General features: G+C 50.8%; 1 protein-coding gene across 1 annotated transcript in view; it reads right to left on the bottom strand.

Moving 5' to 3' along the window:
- Positions 1-4,229: 4,229 nt before the first annotated feature.
- Positions 4,230-23,121, bottom strand: part of LOC140718991 (histone-lysine N-methyltransferase SETD1A-like) — a 33,956-nt gene continuing 15,064 nt past the window's right edge. The window contains 9 exon segments of the mRNA XM_073033301.1: positions 4,230-6,465; positions 7,700-7,837; positions 8,123-8,242; positions 8,615-8,758; positions 13,434-13,597; positions 19,604-20,003; positions 20,005-20,681; positions 20,843-21,181; positions 21,930-21,990. Of these exon segments, the coding sequence (XP_072889402.1) occupies positions 6,292-6,465; positions 7,700-7,837; positions 8,123-8,242; positions 8,615-8,758; positions 13,434-13,597; positions 19,604-20,003; positions 20,005-20,681; positions 20,843-21,181; positions 21,930-21,990 (2,217 nt within the window). The 3' untranslated portion in view covers positions 4,230-6,291.

The raw sequence follows: 23,121 nt of genomic DNA, 5'->3' as shown, positions 1-23,121 counted from the left end.
GGACACTGGGATCAGAATGGAGAGGTATCTGAGATAGGAAGGTCACTGGGATCAGAATGGAGGGGTATCTGAGATAGGAAGGACACTGGGATCAGAATGGAGGGCTATCTGAGATAGGAAGGACACTGGGATCAGAATGGAGGGGTATCTGAGATAGGAAGGACACTGGGATCAGAATGGAGGGGTATCTGAGATAGGAAGGACACTGGGATCAGAATGGAGAGGTATCTGAGATAGGAAGGACACTGGGATCAGAATGGAGAGGTATCTGAGATAGGAAGGACACTGGGATCAGAATGGAGAGGTATCTGAGATAGGAAGGACACTGGGATCAGAATGGAGGGGTATCTGAGATAGGAAGGACACTGGGATCAGAATGGAGAGGTATCTGAGATAGGAAGGACACTGGGATCAGAATGGAGGGGTATCTGAGATAGGAAGGACACTGGGATCAGAATGGAGGGGTATCTGAGATAGGAAGGACACTGGGATCAGAATGGAGAGGTATCTGAGATAGGAAGGACACTGGGATCAGAATGGAGGGGTATCTGAGATAGGAAGGACACTGGGATCAGAATGGAGAGGTATCTGAGATAGGAAGGACACTGGGATCAGAATGGAGAGGTATCTGAGATAGGAAGGACACTGGGATCAGAATGGAGAGGTATCTGAGATAGGAAGGTCACTGGGATCAGAATGGAGGGGTATCTGAGATAGGAAGGACACTGGGATCAGAATGGAGGGGTATCTGAGATAGGAAGGACACTGGGATCAGAATGGAGGGGTATCTGAGATAGGAAGGACACTGGGATCAGAATGGAGGGGTATCTGAGATAGGAAGGACACTGGGATCAGAATGGAGAGGTATCTGAGATAGGAAGGTCACTGGGATCAGAATGGAGGGGTATCTGAGATAGGAAGGACACTGGGATCAGAATGGAGGGGTATCTGAGATAGGAAGGACACTGGGATCAGAATGGAGGGGTATCTGAGATAGGAAGGACACTGGGATCAGAATGGAGGGGTATCTGAGATAGGAAGGACACTGGGATCAGAATGGAGAGGTATCTGAGATAGGAAGGACACTGGGATCAGAATGGAGAGGTATCTGAGATAGGAAGGACACTGGGATCAGAATGGAGAGGTATCTGAGATAGGAAGGACACTGGGATCAGAATGGAGAGGTATCTGAGATGGGAAGGACACTGGGATCAGAATGGAGAGGTATCTGAGATGGGAAGGACACTGGGATCAGAATGGAGAGGTATCTGAGATGGGAAGGACACTGGGATCAGAATGGAGGGGTATCTGAGATAGGAAGGACACTGGGATCAGAATGGAGAGGTATCTGAGATAGGAAGGACACTGGGATCAGAATGGAGAGGTATCTGAGATGGGAAGGACACTGGGATCAGAATGGAGGGGTATCTGAGATAGGAAGGACACTGGGATCAGAATGGAGAGGTATCTGAGATAGGAAGGACACTGGGATCAGAATGGAGGGGTATCTGAGATAGGAAGGACACTGGGATCAGAATGGAGGGGTATCTGAGATAGGAAGGACACTGGGATCAGAATGGAGAGGTATCTGAGATAGGAAGGACACTGGGATCAGAATGGAGAGGTATCTGAGATGGGAAGGACACTGGGATCAGAATGGAGAGGTATCTGAGATGGGAAGGACACTGGGATCAGAATGGAGAGGTATCTGAGATGGGAAGGACACTGGGATCAGAATGGAGGGGTATCTGAGATAGGAAGGACACTGGGATCAGAATGGAGAGGTATCTGAGATAGGAAGGACACTGGGATCAGAATGGAGAGGTATCTGAGATGGGAAGGACACTGGGATCAGAATGGAGGGGTATCTGAGATAGGAAGGACACTGGGATCAGAATGGAGAGGTATCTGAGATAGGAAGGACACTGGGATCAGAATGGAGGGGTATCTGAGATAGGAAGGACACTGGGATCAGAATGGAGGGGTATCTGAGATAGGAAGGACACTGGGATCAGAATGGAGGGGTATCTGAGATAGGAAGGTCACTAGGATCAGAATGGAGGGGTATCTGAGATGGGAAGGACACTGGGATCAGAATGGAGAGGTATCTGAGATAGGAAGGACACTGGGATCAGAATGGAGGGGTATCTGAGATAGGAAGGACACTGGGATCAGAATGGAGAGGTATCTGAGATAGGAAGGACACTGGGATCAGAATGGAGGGGTATCTGAGATAGGAAGGACACTGGGATCAGAATGGAGGGGTATCTGAGATAGGAAGGACACTGGGATCAGAATGGAGAGGTATCTGAGATAGGAAGGACACTGGGATCAGAATGGAGAGGTATCTGAGATAGGAAGGTCACTGGGATCAGAATGGAGAGGTATCTGAGATAGGAAGGTCACTGGGATCAGAATGGAGGGGTATCTGAGATAGGAAGGACACTGGGATCAGAATGGAGGGGTATCTGAGATAGGAAGGACACTGGGATCAGAATGGAGAGGTATCTGAGATAGGAAGGTCACTAGGATCAGAATGGAGAGGTATCTGAGATAGGAAGGACACTGGGATCAGAATGGAGAGGTATCTGAGATAGGAAGGACACTGGGATCAGAATGGAGAGGTATCTGAGATAGGAAGGACACTGGGATCAGAATGGAGGGGTATCTGAGATAGGAAGGACACTGGGATCAGAATGGAGAGGTATCTGAGATAGGAAGGACACTGGGATCAGAATGGAGAGGTATCTGAGATGGGAAGGACACTGGGATCAGAATGGAGAGGTATCTGAGATAGGAAGGACACTGGGATCAGAATGGAGAGGTATCTGAGATAGGAAGGACACTGGGATCAGAATGGAGAGGTATCTGAGATAGGAAGGACACTGGGATCAGAATGGAGAGGTATCTGAGATAGGAAGGACACTGGGATCAGAATGGAGAGGTATCTGAGATAGGAAGGACACTGGGATCAGAATGGAGAGGTATCTGAGATAGGAAGGTCACTGGGATCAGAATGGAGGGGTATCTGAGATAGGAAGGACACTGGGATCAGAATGGAGGGGTATCTGAGATAGGAAGGACACTGGGATCAGAATGGAGAGGTATCTGAGATAGGAAGGTCACTGGGATCAGAATGGAGAGGTATCTGAGATAGGAAGGTCACTGGGATCAGAATGGAGGGGTATCTGAGATAGGACTGACACTGGGATCAGAATGGAGGGGTATCTGAGATAGGAAGGACACTGGGATCAGAATGGAGAGGTATCTGAGATAGGAAGGTCACTAGGATCAGAATGGAGAGGTATCTGAGATAGGAAGGACACTGGGATCAGAATGGAGGGGTATCTGAGATAGGAAGGACACTGGGATCAGAATGGAGAGGTATCTGAGATAGGAAGGACACTGGGATCAGAATGGAGAGGTATCTGAGATAGGAAGGACACTGGGATCAGAATGGAGAGGTATCTGAGATAGGAAGGACACTGGGTCAAAAGGGTCTGATGTGGTTCTGTGAGACTCCCCTATCTTCCTCCTCTCCGTTAACACCTCACTCCCCCTCCGTGATCCCCATCCTCCCTCCCTACACCTCCTCTCCACCTGTTAATCCCTCACACTCCCTGTATCCCTTCCCTGATCCCCACCCGTCTCCATCACCCAGTCCCTCCCCTGCACCTCTCCCTCTCTGTCACACTCTCCCTCCCCTATGCCCCATCTCAATCACCCCCTCCCTCCCCTCCACCTTTGTATCCAACTCCATCACCCCCTACCCTGCACCCCTCCATCTCCATCATCTTACTCCCTCCCCCACACTTCACCATCTGTTAACCCCTCACTCCCTGCATCCCCTCCCTCCCCTGCACTCACCCCATCTCCATCATCCCTCCCTCCCCTCCACCCCACCTTTTCACCCCTCCACATCTCCATCACCCCTCCTTCCCTGCACCCACCCCATCTCCATCACCCCTCCCTGACCTCCACCCCACCCTTTCACCCCCTCCACCCCTCCCTATCTCCATCACCCCTCCCTCCCTGTCTCTGTCTCTCTCCCTCCCTGCCCTTCTGTGCCTCTGTAACTCTTCCACTACACCCTCAGACGGGAGACTACCTTTGAAAGCTCGCTCCTGCCACACCCTCCTGTGGATGGGTGGAGATGACCGGCTGAGGGAACTTGGACCCAATATACCTCCAAACTTTTATTTTTCAACTCGAGCTGGTAAAGCTTCAAAAAAATTCAACATTTTTGTTTTTAATCCAAAAAAGAAAGGCGCACACATATGTACAGTCATAGTAATGAATGGATAATTCAATATGTACATAACAAACAACTCGTTTCCACAAGAAACGACCTTGGCATTTAAAAGCCCTGTTTAGTTGTTTTCCCCGAGTTCCCATCTACAATATTTTACATCCTGTGTTTTTGTTGCTTTGATTTTGCCCTCACTGCTGCAGAGAGACAGAGGGAGAGAGAGGGGAACAGGGAGAGAAAGAGAGAGGGAGGGGAGAGAGAAAGGAAGAGGGAGGAAGAGGGAGAATTTTTCTCTCTCTCTCCTTCCCACCCCCCACCAGCGGGTTTCTGGGCTAAGCCCTCCTTGAATATCTCGCTGTGCAGCCCCGCCTACGTGCTCTCCCAGAATGGAGGAGAGAAACTGTGGGATTGTGGTGGGTAGTGTACACCCTCCCCTCCCCTCCCTGTTCCCCCCCCCCCACTGAATGGAAGGGGATTTGGAGAAAAGGCACAGAGGCTTCTTGGCACTGGGGTGGGAGAGATTTGGAGCCAAGAAGCAGGCACTGGAGTTTGGAGTGAATCTTCCCGCATACCTTGTCTTGTGAGGAGGGTTGGAGGGAGTGTGATGAGATGGGATGGGGGTGTCGAGGGGGAGGAGAAGGTGAAGAGGGTGATGGGAAAGGAGGGGTCGAGGGGGGAGTGTATGTGGAGGAGGAGGGGGAAGGAAGTGGGTGGAGTGGTGAGGGGAAGGGGATGTAGGCGATGGAAAAGAGAGGGGATGGGGGAAGTGGGTGCAGGGGTCAGGTAGGGATGAAGGCAAGAGGGTGGTGGCGTGGGGGAGGAAGAAGAGGAGTGAGAGAATGAGGGACGAGGGGGTGGGAGACAAGATAGGGAGATGAGAAGATGGGGAGGAGATGGAGTGGGGAGTTGGATGAGACGGGAGGCAGAAGATCTGGTGGAGGGATGGGGTGAAGGTGGAGGTTGCATCGGGGAAAACAGAGGAGTGGGAGGCATGGTTCAGCAGAGAGGATGCAGTCACTGATTATTAATGAGGGCGGCGGTCACTGGATGTTGCGGGGCGGGTGAGAGTCAGGGGACCAGCGGCCGTGGCCATTGGATGTTTTGAGCACTTGCCCTTCCACCACCCGGACACGAGGTGGCGCTGCGGAGCGGTTGCCAGCCGGGCTCAGCAGCCCCACCTGGTGACCGATGCGACGCAGTGCAGGCATCCCTCCCCTCAGCAGCATTCCTTCAAACGGCTACATGCTCCATCTTCTTAAAAGGGTAACGAGTGCTGATGGGGACCACTGCAGCTTTTGCCACCATTCTCGCCAAGATCACCCACGCAATGAGCATACGTTGCAGCTCCAGTGGGTAAATGTCATGCCCTTCTCTACCCCTCTCTGGAGGGCAGTAGGTAGGGTGAGGTGGGATGGGGCAACCTGTTTGAAATCAGGAGATCAAGGCTGGAGGTAAATACACGGTCCTTGGAGGAGGGGAACAGACACACATGATCTCCCCACTGCGGCATCAAGCACAACGCCACTGCCGCCTGTGAATGGCAAGATCCCACAGGCCTGTGAGCTGTCCCTGCCATCAAATGTCTCCAGTTAGATTTAATGCTTATCTGTGATGTGAAGGACTAGCTGCAACCCATACAGGGAAAAACAAATGCTATACCTTCCCCTTTAAGAGCGTCACAGAGGACCCCAACAGATGAATGCGAGGTTGGGAGGGAGGGAATGGGATGGAGGAGGCGTAGGGGATGGGGGAAAAGGGGGGTGGTCAGAAGAAGAGGGAGGGAATGCCTTTGGAGTACCAGGTGCACATTTGGAGCAGGAGGGTTGGATCTGTATGGCTGGTGCCGTTCTGTTCTGAACGATTAGTGCAAAAAGAATTAAAACTTAAATTAAACGATCCAAATACTGTACTGTCCCTTATGCAGGGGAGAGGGAGGGCTGGGAGATGGTGAGAGAGAGAAGAGGGGAAGTGGGAGAAAGGGAGAGGGAGAGAGGAAGGGGGGGAGTGGGGTTAGAGAAACTCAGCCCAAGCAAACAGCTCCCTCAGTTCAAAGTGCCTCGACAATTCTCCGTCCCGCACAGGCAGGCGATCTTGTTCTCTTCGATGGGGAACTTGTAGTCGTAGGTAATCTCCTCATTGACACTGATGGATTGCTTCGAGTAGATGACGATCTTCTTCTGCGCCTCCAGTGTAATGACTTTGGCATAGCAGTTCGGCTGGAGGGGAAGGAAACACTGTCAGACACAGGGCAAAACTTCCACCACACCATCCCATCACACATGGCGAGGCTCCCTCTGCACTGCCGTGGGGTAAGGCCTGGGCAGACTACCTCGCAATGTTTAGAGGGTATGTTCGTGCTCGGGTAAATATTGAAAAGGAACACGTGCAGTCCATGGTGACCTGAGAGGCGTTCCGGGACCGTTAGGCTCCGCGGGGTGTAAATGCCATCATTGATAGAGATGGGAACATTTTGGTTTAATGTGTATTGTCAATTTGTAGGGAAGTAATTGTGTTAGTCACTGTTTTGTATATATTATATAGCACCGATATTTGTAATAAAGGAATTTTGTTTCTAAAATAAAAGTAGTCAGACACAGGACGAGGCTCCCTCCACCCTGTCTCATCACACCCTCCCGGGGTCAGACACGAGGAGAGGCTCCCTCCACCCTGTCCCATCACACCCTCCCGGGGTCAGACACAGCGTGAAGCTCCCTCCACACCCTGTCCCATCACACACTCCCGGGGTCAGACACAGGACGAGGCTCCCTCCACCCTGTCCCATCACACACTCCCGGGGTCAGACACGAGGAGAGGCTCCCTCTGCACCGCCCTGTCACACACTCCTGTAGTCAGACACAGGACGAGGCTCCCTCCACCCTGTCTCATCACACCCTTCCAGGGTCAGACACGAGGAGAGGCTCCCTCTGCACCGCCCTGTCACACACTCCTGTAGTCAGACACAGGACGAGGCTCCCTCCACCCTGTCTCATCACACCCTCCCGGGGTCAGACACGAGGAGAGGCTCCCTCTGCACCACCCTGTCACACACTCCTGTAGTCAGACACAGGACGAGGCTCCCTCCACCCTGTCCCATCACACCCTCCCGGGGTCAGACACGAGGAGAGGCTCCCTCTGCACCGCCCTGTCACACACTCCTGTAGTCAGACACAGGACGAGGCTCCCTTCACCCTGTCCCATCACACCCTCCCGGGGTCAGACACAGAGTGAATCTCCCTCCACCCGTTCCCATCGCACACTCCTGGGGTCAGACACAGAGTGAATCTCCCTCCACACCGTCCCATCACACACTCCCGGGGTCAGACACGAGGAGAGGCTCCCTCTGCACCGCCCTGTCACACACTCCTGTAGTCAGACACAGGATGAGGCTCCCTCCACCCTGTCCCATCACACACTCCCGGGGTCAGACACTGAGTGAAACTCCTTCCGTACCGTACAACAGTGGTTGATGAAACGGGCAAGGTTTCCGGACTTGGTGGCATCGATGATTGTGTCGTGATCCACTCGGAACAGGTAGCTGCTGCCGATCCCCTCTTCCTCGTACCTCCGCTCCCGCATGTCAGCGACCATCTGCCGGGGGGGAGAAGCAGTGAGAGAAGCCGAGGGTGGGGCAGGGAGCACAAGTTGCAGATGGAAGAGAGAGCTCTGAGAGGCAGGTGGGGGAGGGAGGGAGTGGGCAGCAGGAACCATACGCACTCGCAGTCTCTGTTCCTGTCCCTCTCGCGCATGTTCTCTGTCTCTCTCACACAAACACAATCAGTTTCTCTCTCACACGCGCACACACAGTCTCTCACGCACACTCTTTCTCACGATTGGTCTCTTTCCAGCGCGCACAAGACACACGAAGAGCCCAACCTGACGGATGTTCTGTCCCACGTATTCGATGACCATCTCGTCAGCCGCAATAGGCTCCATTGCGAACAGACCCCATTCGTGTATGCGGCTCCGGCCGAACCTCAGCTTCTTCTTCCGGAACTGGAGGGGGAGCCCGGTGTGAAGTCAGTTCCTGTTAGCATCCAGTCCCCTCCCTCCCTCGCCTTCCCCTTCCTCTTGTTCTCTTGCACACTCCCTCTCCCTCCTCTCCTCCCAACATCCCCTCTTCCCAATTCCTCATCCCTGCACCCCACCCTCACCATGCCTCAGTCTACTTCCTCTCCCCTCTTCCAGGCCGCATCTCCCCATCTCTTCCCTCTCACACACCCCACTTGCCCCTCCCTCTTCCTCCCCACCTCTCCATCTCCCTCCTGCCCCCCGTGCACCTTACACCCACTGCCGCTTGCCTCTACCTCACCCCACCTCGCTCATCCCCTCCCATTTCCACCCTCCTCTTCCCCACCCCGTGCTGACCTTGAGCTGATTGAACTTGAGCAGGTCACTGTCCAGGACAGCAGAAGCGCCGATGGCGGTCAGCAGCCGTCTCTGCTCAGAGCGTCGCTCCGATAGCAACCGGTTCGAGCCCTGGCTGGGGGGGGCAGGGTTGGAGAGGGAAGACTGCAGGGTGGTGGGGGGAGATGGTCAGCACCATACGTCCCTCCCGAGGGTGAGGGAGGGGGGGAAGTGAGAGAGCGAGAGGAAACGGAGAGCGAGGCAGAGAGGGGAGGGAGAGGGACAGCGAGGGAGAGGGGAGGGAGAGCGAGAGAGGGGAGGGAGGGAGAGCGAGAGAGGGGAGGGAGGGAGGGAGAGAGAGGGGAGGGAGGGAGGGAGAGAGAGGGGAGGGAGGGAGAGAGAGGGGAGAGAGAGCAAGAGAGGGGAGGGAGGGAGAGCAAGAGGGGGAGGGAGAGGCAGAGGGGAGGGAGGGAGAGCAAGAGGGGGAGGGAGAGGCAGAGGGGAGGGAGAGCGATGGGGAGGGGGAACGAGAGAGGGGAGGGGGAGTGAGAGAGGGGAGGGGGAGCGAGAGAGGGGAGGGAGAGAGAGAGTGAGGGAGAGAGAGGGGAGGGAGAGCGAGGGAGAGGGAGGGAGAGAGGGGAGGGAGAGGGAGGGAGAGAGGGGAGGGAGAGGGAGAGCGAGGGAGAGGATTTGCAGATTGGGATGGGTACGAGGGTGAGATATGAGGAAAGGGGATGGCAGATGGCCAAGGGGTTGGGATTTGAGGTGTAGGGGTTGAAGTGTGGGTGGTTGAAGGGCAGAGGGGGAGTGGCGGAATGGAAGGAAAGGAGGGAGAGAACACGTCAACATAGTCCAACCAGGGGAAGCAGAACGGCACTCCCACCCATCTTGAGCTTCTGACATCAATAGGATGAAAACCTATTGGAACGCGTATACCCCCAGCCTCTACTGGGATTTTTTTTATTAAGTGTGATCGTGAACAATAGCCAGATCAGAAATGCTAATCAAGTCAACTAGTTCCCAAAGAGAACTCTGATAGGCCAATCAGACGGTTCACTGCTGCTCAGCGATGGAACACAAAAAAATCATACGTACAATTAAGAAACATTAAAACATAGTAGAAATACTGGAGTCATGATGATCACGATGAAGTCTGCTGGAGAGAGACCGTGCTACCCCCGACCTCGCTCTGATAGGCCACACATCCCCAACTATGCTGGGATAGATATCACATCTCCCTCCCCCACTTCTGCTGGGAAGCGTCAAGGATTAGTGGGATGTCAGTATAAAAGTTATAGGGCACACACTGCCGATGGTGGGGAGTGTTGAGAGACAGGACGCAGTTAGGAATGGTGTGAAGGTAAGAGTACACATGGTGTATGTTTGATGCGGTTAAACCCATCACCCCTGCTGGGGCATAGGTCACTGAGAGTTGCCTGTGTCCTGTATCCACAGGTGCGTCCATCCTCTCTCAGGGATGACGACTTTGCAGCTTCTGTTGGTGTTCCTATAGTTTTGGGTTTTTATGGAATGGGGCTGCTAGCCGTATCCCCATGTTTGATGAGGATATATGGATTTGGAGGAAGGTGTGTGGAGAGAGAGAGAGAGATGGCAGTCGCAGTCAGCCGGCGCGGAAGCAGGTTGTTCATGTTGATGAAGATTCCCATCAATGCTCGCCCCATTTGCCCACGTTTGGCACGGATCTCTCTACACCTTCCTTGTCCAAGGTACTTTATAAACCTTGCTAATATATGTGCCTCAATGCCTTCCTCTGGCAGCTTGTTCCATTTATGGATCACTGTCCTTAAAGTTCCCCTCTCATGTTGAACTCATGTCCTCTGGTTTTTCATTCCCTGACCCTGGGGGGAAAAGACTGCAAGGTCACCCTCAGTCACTCTCACTTCAGGGGATAAAGTCCCAACCTGGCCAACTTCACTCCATAACTTAGACACTCCTCCCCCCAAATCCCAGGAATATCCTTGTAAGGGCACATTTTGGATACTGTGCGAAGTTTTGGACCCGCAGCTAAAGGGGTAATGGAAGATGTGCTGGCGTAGGCAAGGTTCCAGAGGGGGTCTAAGAGAATGATCCCAAGAATGAAAGGATTAATATATTAGAAGCAACACATGCAAATTTGTGGAGGGAAATAAATGCTCAACATTTGAGGCTGACATCCTTCATCATGACTAGAAAGGAAAAGGGCAGAAGCCAGAATAAGATGGGGCAGGGGAAGGAGGACAAGTTTTTATGTTTGTTGTTTTAACATTTCCAGTATTTGCAGGGTCTTTGGTGTCTTCCATGTATTAGTGTTTGATGGCTCTGGGGTTGTACTCGTTGGAGTTTAGAAAAATGGGGGAATCTCATTGAAACCTAACAAGTATTGAAAAGCCTAGAGTGTAAGTGATGTTTCCTATAGTAGGAGAGTCTAGGACCAGAGGACACAGTCTCAGATTAGATGGATCTCCCTTGAGAACAGAAATGAGGAGGAATTTCTTTAGCCAGAGGGTGGTGAATCTGTGGGTGGCTGTGGAGGCCAGATCACTGGGTATATTTAAAACGGAGGTTGATAGGTTTTTGATTAGTAAGGGCACCCGAGGTTATGGGAAGAAGACAGGAGAATGGGGTTGAAAGCAGAACATGGAGCAATACAGCACAGTGAGGGTGCAGAGATTTATCAGGACGCTGATGGATTAAGGAACATGTCTTATGAAGAAAGGTTGAGTGAGCTAAGGCTTTTCTCTTTGGAGCGAAGGAGAAGGAGGTAACTTGACAGAGGTGCATAAGAGGCATAAATAGAGTGGACAGTCTGAGACTTTTCCCAGGGTGGCAATCACCAATACCAGAGGGCATCCTTTGAAAGTGAGGAAATAATCAGCCATGACTTGAATCAGAACAGAGAAAATGGGCTGAATGGTCTAACTCTGCTTAAGGTGTTAAATGTCATCTACCAACTTAATGATGTCTTTCTTTTAGCTGGTTAACTAGAACAGCACATGATCCTCCACCAGTGCTACCTAAATGTCCCAGCTCCCGTACTCCAGTGCTCTATCTTGTGTGTCTATAAGACCATAAAATATAGGAGCAGAATTAGGATATTTGGCCCATCGAGCCCACTCCGCCATTTGATCATGACTAATCTTTTACCCCCTCAGCCCCAATCTCTGCCTTCTCCCCTACTAATCAAGAATCTATCAACCTCTGCCTTAAATATATCCAATGATGTGGCCTCCACAGCCACCTGTGGCAAAAAATCCACAGATTCAACACTCCCTGGCTAAAGAAATCCCTCCTCATCTTTATTCTAAATGGGTCCCGATTAATGGCGCAATAATATCAGCGCCAGACTCCGGAGTGAAGGTTCCCGAGTTCGAATCCAAGTTTGGTTGAGCATTGAGCTAGCATCTCGACCTCATAAAAACAAGAATGGCTTGCTATGGAAACAGTGCCTTGATAGCTCCACTCTCAAGTTAAGGGCTAATTTCTTCCTCTTTATTCTAAATGGACATCCCTCTATTCTGAGGCTGTGTCCTCCAGTCTTAGACTGTCACACCATAGGAAACATTCTCTCCACATCCACTCTATCGAGGCCTATCAACATTCGATAGATTTCAATGAGATCCCCCCTCATTCTTCTGAATTTCAGTAAGTATAGGGCCAGAGCCATCAAACACTACTCAAACACCTTCTATCCTGGAATTATTTTTGTGAACCTTCTCCAATGTCAGCACATCCTTTCTTAGATAAGGGGTCCCAATCTACTCACAATACTCCAAGTGAGGTGTCACCAGTACCTTTTAAAGCCACAACATTATATTCTTTCAAGTCTCTTCTCTCTATGTAAGAGTCACTACATAGAATGTATCTGGCTGTAGCACCAGTTCCAGCAGTGGTTTCCAAGCACTTACCTCTTACATCTCCCCTAAATTTTCCTCCAATCATCTTAAAAGGATATTGTCCGGTACTGGCCATTGCCACCCTGGGAAAAGCCACTGGATGTCCACTCCATCTACACATCTCATAATCTTATACTCCATTATCAAGTCACCTCTCACCCTCTTTCACTCTATCTTTCCTCATAAGGCATGCTCTCCAATCCAGACATCATCCTGGCAAATCTCCTTTGCACCCTCTCTGAAGTTTCCCCATCCTTCCTATACTGAGGTCACTAGAACTGGACATAGTAAGTGTGGTCTACCCAGAGTTGTTTACAGTGCAACACTAACATGCTACATCACAGGGGTGTCAAACTCATTTTAGGTCACGGACCGGATTGAGCAAAATGCAGCTTCATGTGGGCCGGATCAGTCGGACGCGTGCGAACGCAGCTTTCGTTGCCTCCGTTTTTTCAGCCTGCTCTCATGTGTCTCAGTCTCTGCTATAACTACAAAGTGTTTCACTTTACAAATTCCGTTTCTTATGAAGAAGACTGCCGAGCAAGACTGCCGAATATACACTAAAAACCCTGAAAACCTGGTACCTGAATAAACTCAGCATTAGCCATATCATACGCCATAGGTATGGCGATTACTGGGGCCAGCTTTAATAGTAATTAGATATTATCTCGCGGGCCAAAGATAATTCCACCGCGGGCCGGATTTGGCCCGCGGGCCTTGAGTTTGATATATATGTGCTACGAGCTCAATCCCCTAACTGATGATGGCCCACACACCGTACGTCTTCTGAACCACTCTATCACCTTGCATGGCAACTGTGAGGGATGTGGACCCGATTCCTCTGTTCCTCCTCACGGCTACAAATCCTGTCGGACTTTGTATTCCACCCTCAGGTTTGACCGTCCAGAGGGTATCACTTCACACTTCTATTGATAAACTCCACTTACGTGGGTGGGGAGGGTCTCTCGGGGAGTGACAGGAACCCGGAGATAAGTGTCCTTTTCCTTCTTGCTGATCTTGTAGAATCCCTCACTCCTGGCGCTTCCCGACAGATGCTCCCTCAGCCCATCCTCCGAGCGCCTTTTCCTCTTCGGGCTAGGGATGTTGGTGAGTGCCAGTGGTCAAGGAAAAGGGCCATCTGCTGGGACAAGTGGTCAGTCCAATTCCCGCTCCCCTCCCCGCCGAACCTTGCACTCATCATGCCCTCCCCTCCTTTCTTGCTCATCCTATTCCTCTACTTCTTCACAAAATGCTGGAGGAACTTAGCCCAATAAGTCAACAGCATCCAGATCCCATCCAACCCATGTTATCTTCTTGCTGTTGCCATTAGGCAGGAGGTACAGGAGCCGTAGGCCCCACACCACCAGATTCAAGGATAGTTATTACCCTACAACCATCAGGCTCTTGAACCAGTGAGGATAACTTCACCAGCCTCAACTCTGAACTGATTCCACAACCTACAGACTCACTTAGAAACTCTTTACAATTCATACGAGTATTTGTTTCCTTTTCAGTTTTTCTTTTGCACAATGGTCATTTCTCTGTCTTTGTTTACATTTTTTGAAAATACTATTGTATTTCTTTATCCCCTGTAAATGCCCTCAAGAAGATGAATCTCAAGGTAGCCTATGGAAACATATACGTATATACTTTAATTATAAATTTACTTTGAACTTTTTGACCGTTTATTTCTCTCCATGCTCAAAGATCTAAGCAATTTTTTAATTATCAGAGTACATATATGTCACTATACACAACCCTAAGATTCATTTTCCTGTGGGCATACTCAGCAAATCTACAGAATAGTAACTATAACAGGATCAATGAAAGATCAACCAGAGTGCAGAAGACAACTAACTGTGCAAATGCAAATATAAATAAATAGCTAGAAATAATGAGAACATGAGATAGTGAGATAAAGAGTCCTTAAAGTGATCATTGGATGTGGGAACATCTCAAAGATAGGTCAAGTGGGTGTAATTATCCCCTTTTGTTAAAGAGGCCGATGGTTTAGGGGTAGTAACTGTTTGTGAACCTGGTGGTGCGAGTCATGAGGCTCCTGTACCTTTTACGTGATGGCAGCAGCAAGAAAAGAGCAAGTCTAGGGTGGTGAGGATCTTTGATGATTGATGCTGCTTTCCTACGACAGAATTTCATGCAGACGTGTTCAACATTTGAGAGGGCTTTACCCATGATGCACTGGGCCTAATTCACTACCTTCTGTAGGATTTTCCGTTCAAAGATAGTAGTGTTTCTATACCAGGCTGTGATGCAGCCACTCAATACTCTCTCCACTACACATCCATACAAGTTTGTCAAAGTTTTAAAAGTCGCGCCAAATCTCCGCAGACTCCGAAGTAGAGGTGCTGACTGACCTGCTGACTTAGACCATAGAACAAGTAGACCGCAGTACAAGCCCATCAGCCACAGCAAATCATCAACGTTTTAACCTACTTCAAGATCAATCTAACCCTTCCCTCCTACATAACCCTCCATTTTTATTTCATCTATGTGCCTAACGTAAGAGCTTCTTGAATGTTACTAATGTATCCGCATCTAACAGCACCCCCAGCAGTATGTCCCACACACCCACCACTCACTGTGTAAAAAAATCTAATTCTAACATCCCCCTATACCTTCCTTCCAGTCACCTTATAAGTTACGTCCTCTCGTTTTAGCCAAGGCACCAGCTGTCCACTCTCCTCCATTTTCTTGTGCTTCTGTTTCCTCAGTAGGCTAAAGAAATCCAGCACATTCTCCATTAACCCTCACCAAGGGTTAGCTGTGCATCCTGTCTGGATGAATCATGGCAGCTGCTGTGCCCGCGGTTCCAAAGGACCGCAGCTCCAGCTCGAGAAACCAGCCCCCCTCCCTCCATGGACTCTGTCTACACTTCCCACTGCCTTGAGAAAGCAGCCAGAACAACAAAGACCCCACCCACCCTGGGCATTCTCTCCTCTCCCTCTTCCCATTGGGCAGAGATGCAAAAGCCTGAGGATCTGTGTCACCAGGCTCAAGGACAGCTACTACCCCCCTGCTGAATGGTCCCCAGCTACAATGACAGACTCTTGATCTTACAATCTGCCTCATCGTGGTCCTTGCAACTTAACATCTGCACTCTCTCTTCTTGTTTTACCTTGACCTCAATGCACTGTGTAATGACCGGATCTCTATGAACACTATGTTTTCCACTGTACCACAGTACACCATTGTTGTCATTCCTCTCCGTGATTGCGGTGCATCGGGCGGCAACCTTGGCGTTCCTTTGGCATCTGTTTTCTATGAAGCCGAGTTGCCAGCTCGACACTCAACCCAGCATGGATGGGAAGTGTGCAAGGAGCCGGCTGGATTCGAACCTGAGACCATTCAGCTCAAAGTCCAGGTTGGATACCACTACACCATCAACCTCAGTACATGTAACAATAACAAGGTTCCAGTTCGTCGCTTTTCTTTTTACCACCCAGATCCTAACACTCTTCCATGCACTGGGGGATGATTAGTCCAAGTGGGGGGAAACCAGATCACCCAGGGGACGCCCAAAGGGAGGCAGACAAACCACACTCTCACACACGCACAGAGCTTGGGTCTCTGGGGCTGACAGTGCCTCTATCTGCTATGCCACACTGGCAGAGTTAACACACACTCCATCTATTTACCCCAGTTTCACCCTCGGGGAGACATGCAGCACCATGTACCACCCACCTGTGGGGATACCACAGGAGTTAAGGGACCTTGTAAATCACAGACCCACCCTCCGTCTTTGGCTGAGGGAGGAGCCAACGTGAAGTGGCAAAACGTGTATTTTTTTTAAAGCAATGTTCACTGGATCTGGATGTCAGTAGGCTGCCAGCGTTTCCCCCCATCCCTAATTAATCCATTGATAAGGTTGAAGGGAGTGATTTGGGGGAAGTGAGTTTATCCATTTCCCCCCATCCCTAATTAATCCATTGATAAGGTTGAAGGGAGTGAATTGGGGGAAGTGAGTTTATCACCAACCCCAAATTGTCTGTGAAAGTGGAAGTTTACTAGTATTCATTACCCATCCCTAATTGCCCCCTCTCCAAAAGGCAGGGAACCTGCCAGCATTTATCACCCATTCCTAAATGCAACTGGGGGAGGGGAGGTGCTGTTTAACCAGCATCAATTGCTAAGTCTTCTCAAGAAGGTGGGGAGTTTGCTAGTCTCCCATCAGTACAGTGGGAGTTTGCCAGCATTTATTGCTCCAGCACTAATCGCCCCATGAGAAGGCAACAGGCTTACCAACATTTATCACCCAACCCTAATCACCCCGAGGGTAGGTAGGGGGTTTGCCAGCATTTATTGCCCATCCATTGTCACATCTCAACAAAGGGGAAGGTTGCTGAATGATCACCTATCCTTTCTCACTCAGTCCTTGGAAACCCATTTTAGAACCCCCGGGAAGGGTCCCTCAATGAGAGGCCTTGAGAGCCATCCCCCACCCTCGCAAATTTACCCTCAGGCCCCTTGAGGAGACGCACTTATAGAAACATAGAAAACCTGCAGCACAATACAGGTCCATCGGCCCACAAAGTTGTGCCAAACATGTCCCTACCTTAGAAATTACTAGGCTTACCTATAGCCCTCTATTTCTTTAAACTCCATGTACCTATCCAAAAGTATCTTAAAAGACCCTATCGTATCCACCTCCCCCACCGTTGCCGGCAGCCCATTCCACGCTCTCACCACTCTCTGCGTAAAAAACTTACCCAACATCTCCTCTGTACCTACTGCCCAGCACCTTAAATCTGTGTCCTCTTGTGGCACATTTCAGCCCTGGGAAAAAGCTTCCAACTATCCACACGATCACGGCCTCTCATCATCTTATACACCTCTATCAGGTCACCTCTCATCCTCCGTCGATCCAAGGCCGAGTTCACTCAACCTATAAGGCATGCTCCCCAATCCAGGCAACATCCTTGTAAATCTCCTCTGCACCCTTTCTATGGCTTCCACATCCTTCCTATAGTGAGGCGACCAGAACTGAGCACAGTACTCCAACTGGGGTCTGATCAGGGTCCTATGTAGCTGCAACATTACCTCTCGGCTCCTAAATTCAATTTCATGATTGATGAAGGCCAATACACTATACGCCTTCTTAACCACAGAGTCAACCTGTGCAGCTTCTTTGAGCGTCCTACGGATCAGACCCCAAGATCTCTCTGATACTCCACACTGCCAAGAGTCTTACCATTAATAGTATATTCTGCCATCATATTTGACCTACCAAAATTAACCACCACACTTACCTAGGTTGAACTCCATCTGCCACTTCTCAGACCAGTTTTGGATCCTACCAATGTCCTGCTGTAACCTCTGACAGCCCTCCACACTATCCACAATACCTCCAACCTTTGTGTCATCAGCAAACTTACTAACCCATCCCTCCACTTCCTCATCCAGGTCATTTATAAAAATCATGAAGAGTAAGGGTCCCAGAACAGATCCCTGAGGCACCCCACTGGTGCAGAATATGACCCATCTACAACCACTCTTTGCCTTCTGTGGGCAAGCCAGTTCTGGATCTACAAAGCAATGTTCCCTTGGATCCCATGCCTCTTTACTTTCTCAATAAGCCTTGCATGGGGTACCTTATCAAATGCCTTGCTGAAATCCATATACACTACATCTACTGCTCTTCCTTCATCAAGGTATTTAGACACAACCTCAAAAAATTCAACCAGGGTCTTAAGGCACGACCTGCCCTTGACAAAGCCATGCTGACTATTCCTAATCATACTATACCTCTCCAAATGTTCATAAATCCTGCATCTCAGGATCATCTCCATCAACTTACCAACCACTGAGATAAGACTCACTGCTCTATAATTTCCTGGGCTATCTCTATTCCCTTTCTTGAATAAAGGAACAACATTCGCAAACCTTCAATCCTCTGGAACCTCTCCCGTCTCCATTGATGATTCAAAGGTCATTGCTAGAGGATCAGCAATCTCCTCCCTCGCCTCCCACAGTAGCCTGAGGTACATCTCATCCGGGCCTGGTGACTTATCCAACTTGATGATTTCCAAAAGCTCCAGCACATCCTCTTTCTTAATATCTACATGCTCAAGCTTTTCAGTCTGCTGAAAGTCATCACTCCAATCACCAAGATCCTTTTCCATAGTGACCACTTAAGTATTCATTAAGTCTCTCTGCTATTTCCTCCAGTTCCATACAGACTTTCCCACTGTCACACTTGATAGGTCCAATTCTTTCATGTCTTATCCTCTTGCACTTCACATACTGGTAGAATGCCTTGGGGTTTTCCTTAATCCTGCCCGCCAAGCCCTTCTCATGGCCCCTTCTGGCTCTCCTAATTTCCTTCTTAAGGTCTTTCCTATTAGCCTTATAATCTTCTAGATCTCTAACCTAGCTCTCTGAACCTTTTGTAAGCTTTTCTTTTCTTGTTGACTCGATTTATTACAGCCTTTGTACGGTTCCTGTACCCTACCATAACTTCCCTGTCTCATTGGAACGTACCTATACAGAACTCCACACAAATATCCCGAATATTTGCCACATTTCTTCCGTACTTTTCCCTGAGGACGTTTCCAAGTTAAGCCTCCAATTTCCTGCCTGATAGCTTCATAATTCCCCTTACCCCAATTAAACACTTTTCTAACTTGTCTGTTCCTATTTCTCTCCAATGCTATTGTAAAGGAGACAGAATTATGATCACTATCTCCAAAATGCTCTCCCACTGAGATATCTGACACCTGACCAGGTTCATTTCCCAATACCAGATCAAGTACAGCCTCTCCTCTTGTAGGCTTATCTACATATTGTGTCAAGAAATCCTTCCTGAACACACCTAACAAACTCCACCCCATCTAAACCCCTTGCTCTAGAGAGATGCCAATTGATATTTGGGAAACTAAAATTGGCCACTCAAGAGCACTGTGAGAAAACTTCATCTCACTCACAAACACCCGAGATAATTCCTTCCCTCCCACTGTCCTCTCACTCAAAACCTCACCAGGAAACACTCCACGCAAAGCAACCCCACCCCCTCCAATCAGAAGGAATACCCCATTTACCTCACAACTGTGGAGACAGAAACCCCTCCCTCCCCCTCCCTTGCTCCAGGCTGAAAGGATATCAGTGTGGAAGACCCAGTGTGTGTCGTTAAGCCAGTCAAGGGCAGTGTCCTCCTGCAGCAGCTGCTGATAGGTGAGGCGGAGGTAGTGAAGGTCCTCAGGGTCCAAACCTGAGTTCCAGATCTCGTACAGGACAGCCATCTCCTCGAACTCAGAGCGCAGCTGAAACCTGCCAGCACCCTCCCCCTTCTTGCCAGCAGGGGGCACCTCGCCTGGTTCCAGCCTCTTGGGGATCAAGCGAGTCCTTGCCTCCTCCTCACTACTGCCCCTCTCCTCTTCTTCCTGTGCAGCAGCGGGGGGCCCGGAGGTCAGCCTCGGGGTAGGGTGCACAGACCACCTCTTCCGGCGCCTCCAGCACTGCGTCCAGATGGTCACTGAGAAGCTCAGGAGGGGGAGGGGGGGCGGTGGAGGTGTCCAGCTGGGGCCGGGCGGCCTCGGGGGTCTTGCGGCGCCGAGGCGGTGGTGAGGGGAGGGGGGCAGGCTTGGCATAGCTGTGCTCCAGGTGGAAGAGGCGCTCGGGACGACAGGGCGCGAGAGGGGGAGCCCCCTCCTCCTCCTCCTCCCCATCTGAGGAGCCGGAGGAGGAAGAGGAAGAATGGGAGAGGGAAGGGGAAGGGTGTCTCCCCTTGCCAAAGGTGAGGGCGATGCTAGCCAGCCCGGCCAGGTCGACCCCTTTCTCCAAAGACGATGAGGATGAGGGTGCGTGGGGAGGAGACAGGGGGGTGTTGGCCAGCTGAAGAAGTGAGGAGGCGCCCAGCTGCTCTCGGAAGCGGAGGCTCTCCTCTGCCAAGGTGTCCTGGCGGTGATGGGGGCGCGCCCTGGCCCCGACGTGGGCAGACGGTGACTTCACCAGCCCAGCGTGATCCAGCGGCAGGTTGGAGATGGTGGTGGGGCCCGCTGACAGCTCCCTCTTTGCCTCCTCCTCCTCCTCTGACAGAGAAAAGGACACCCTCTTCCGAGGCATTGGCTGGAGCACGGGTGCCTGGCGGATGCTCACTCCTGTGTCCTCAGGAAGGCTGGGCACCTGCGGCTTGGCTTCAGGCGTCGGAGCAGGAGGTTTCTCTGGGGTATCTGTGCACTCTGTCAGGGGAGAAATGTTGGAGGTCAGGGAGGGTCCAATGCCCGGTGTCCACTCCCCCCGGTATATCAGACGCCCGATTCCGGAGGGGAGGAGAGGACGGTGTGTCTGACGTCTGGTCGGGGAGGTGCTAGAGAGAGGACGGATACCACTTTTAACTCACCTGTTTTAAGTGCAGGCTCCTCCATCCCCTCGGACTTCACCATAGCATCCACAGGCTCTCTGCTGCTCTCCTCGCTGTCTGCTGCCGGCTGGCTATTCTCCTCCTCCAGCTGCGGCTCCTGGGAATCTCTGTTTGCCCTCTCCACCGCCTGCTCGAGCTTGGACTCCTTCTCACCAGTCACAGAGCTGTCCATGGTGGAGTCATCCATCGTGTCTGCCATCTCCTCCTCCTCCTCCTCCTCTTCCTCTTCCTCCTCAGAGCTGCTGGCAAAGCCCGTTGAAGCTTCGGATGCCTCATCAGAGTCGCCAGCTTTCGAGGATGTGTCGCTGGCTGCCTCATCTGGTGGTGGGTGTTGGGGAGAGGAGGCAGGGGAGGGGGGAGAGAGGTTGGGGTGTAAGGAGAGCAGGTGCAGGGGGTGTGGGAGAGAGGTAGAAGGGTGGGAAAGGGTACAGCGATGGGGTAGAGGGGAGGGAGGGTTGAGGAGGGGATAGAGAGGTGGAGGGTTTGGGGAAGTGATGGCGGAGAGGAAGGGGGATGGTGTCAAATCTATGTCCACAGAGCCACCCACACCATTCCAATGCAGAGCGTGTCTGGTGTCACTTCGAGCCCATGCCCTAGCATCTCCCTTCCTCCTCCTCTCGCTTCACCATTCCTCCCTCTCCACCACTCCCTCCATCCCATCACCCTCTCCCCTCCTCATCACCCCCCCCCCATGCTGCCTTCCTTTGCCCTCACCCTTCTCCATTCCTCCCTCCTCTTTCTCTCACTCCCTCCCCTCCCCAGGTCCCCTCACTACCTTTCCCCTTCCACTCCTCCTTGCACCTCTGCTCCCACCAGTCTCACCCCCCCACTTCTTTTCCCACCCAGCTCCCTTGCCTTCCCCACATCCACATGGGTAACTGATGGAGGATAAACACAACCCTAAAACCACACTCTTCACCCCCATTCCACACCCCAACCCAGCCACCAAACAGCAGGGGCACTGGGGAGCAGCAGCAGGTTACCCTCCGCTCCACTCCAAAGGTGTGGAGAGGGGGGTTTAGTCAAGAGCAAGGCAGAATCAGGAAGAGAAGGATTACAGACCCACCTTCTTCCGAATCCTCTTTCTCACTGCCCTCCAATTCACCAGCCTCCTCCTCCTCCTCTTCCTGTAGGTTAAACAGAAACACCAGGTTACTAATGGAAGCAATGGAGGAGATTGCTGCGTCTTTGGCGATGATCTTTGTTTCCTCATCGGCCACAGTAGATGATCGGAGGGTGGCAAACTTTATTCCTCTGTTCAGGTAAGGGAGTAGAGACAATCCTGGGAATTGTTGATCAGTGAGTGGACAAATTATTGGAGAGGGTTCCTAGAGAAAGGATCTACAAGCATTTGGGATAGTCAGCATGGCTCTCTGAGGGGCAGGTCATGCCTCATGAACCTGATTGGACTCTGAGAAAGTGACTAAGCACATTGATTGATGCACATAGTGTGTATAGATTTTAGTAAGGAGTTTGATATGGTTTGCTCATTCAGAAACTCAATAATTCATGGGATCCAGAGAAATTTAGCTGTGTGAATACAGAATTGGCTTGCCCACAGAAGGCACAGCATGGAAGTAGATGGAATGTATTCTGCCTGGAGGTGAGTAACCAGTGGTATTCCACAGGCATCTGCTCTGGGACCCCTGCCCTTAGCGATTTTTATAAATGGCTTGAACGAGGAAGCAGAAGGGTGGGTCAGTAAGCCTGCAGATGGCACGAAGGTTGGTGGTGTTTCAGTTAGTTGGTCATAACAGGACACTGACAGCATGCAAAGCTGGGCTGGGAAGGGACAGATGGGAGTTCAGTCTGGAAAAGCGTTGAAGTGAGTTCAATTTGAAGTGATTTAGTTGGGAAAGTTTTAGGCATTTCCATCCAGAGAAAAAGATGCTGACCCTCCATTTCTGGGCAGGCAGTGTTGTGGAAGCAGGAAGGCCGCTGAAGGACTTGGACAGATCATGGACAGTTGTGGCTGATGGAAGTGTACAGTCATGTACTTGGGTAGAAGGAATAAAAGCGTAGACTATTTTCTAAATGAGGAGAAAATTCAAAAATCCGAGGTGCAAAGGGACTTGGGAATCCTCGTGCAGGATCACTGAACTGTTGCCACAACCTATGGACTCGCTTTCAAGGACTCTTCATCTCATGTTCTTGATATTTATTGCTAATTTATTTATTATGTTTTTTTTATTTTTGTATTTGCAGTTTGTTGTCTTTTGCACACTGGTTATTTGCCCATCTTGTATCTTGTTGGGTGT

This window comes from Hemitrygon akajei, chromosome 31 (assembly GCF_048418815.1).
Source record: "Hemitrygon akajei chromosome 31, sHemAka1.3, whole genome shotgun sequence".
In the NCBI taxonomy this organism is placed as follows: Eukaryota; Metazoa; Chordata; class Chondrichthyes; order Myliobatiformes; family Dasyatidae; genus Hemitrygon; species Hemitrygon akajei.
The sequence above is the reverse complement of the archived record's forward strand: the minus strand, read 5'-3'. Positions and strand labels throughout refer to the sequence as shown.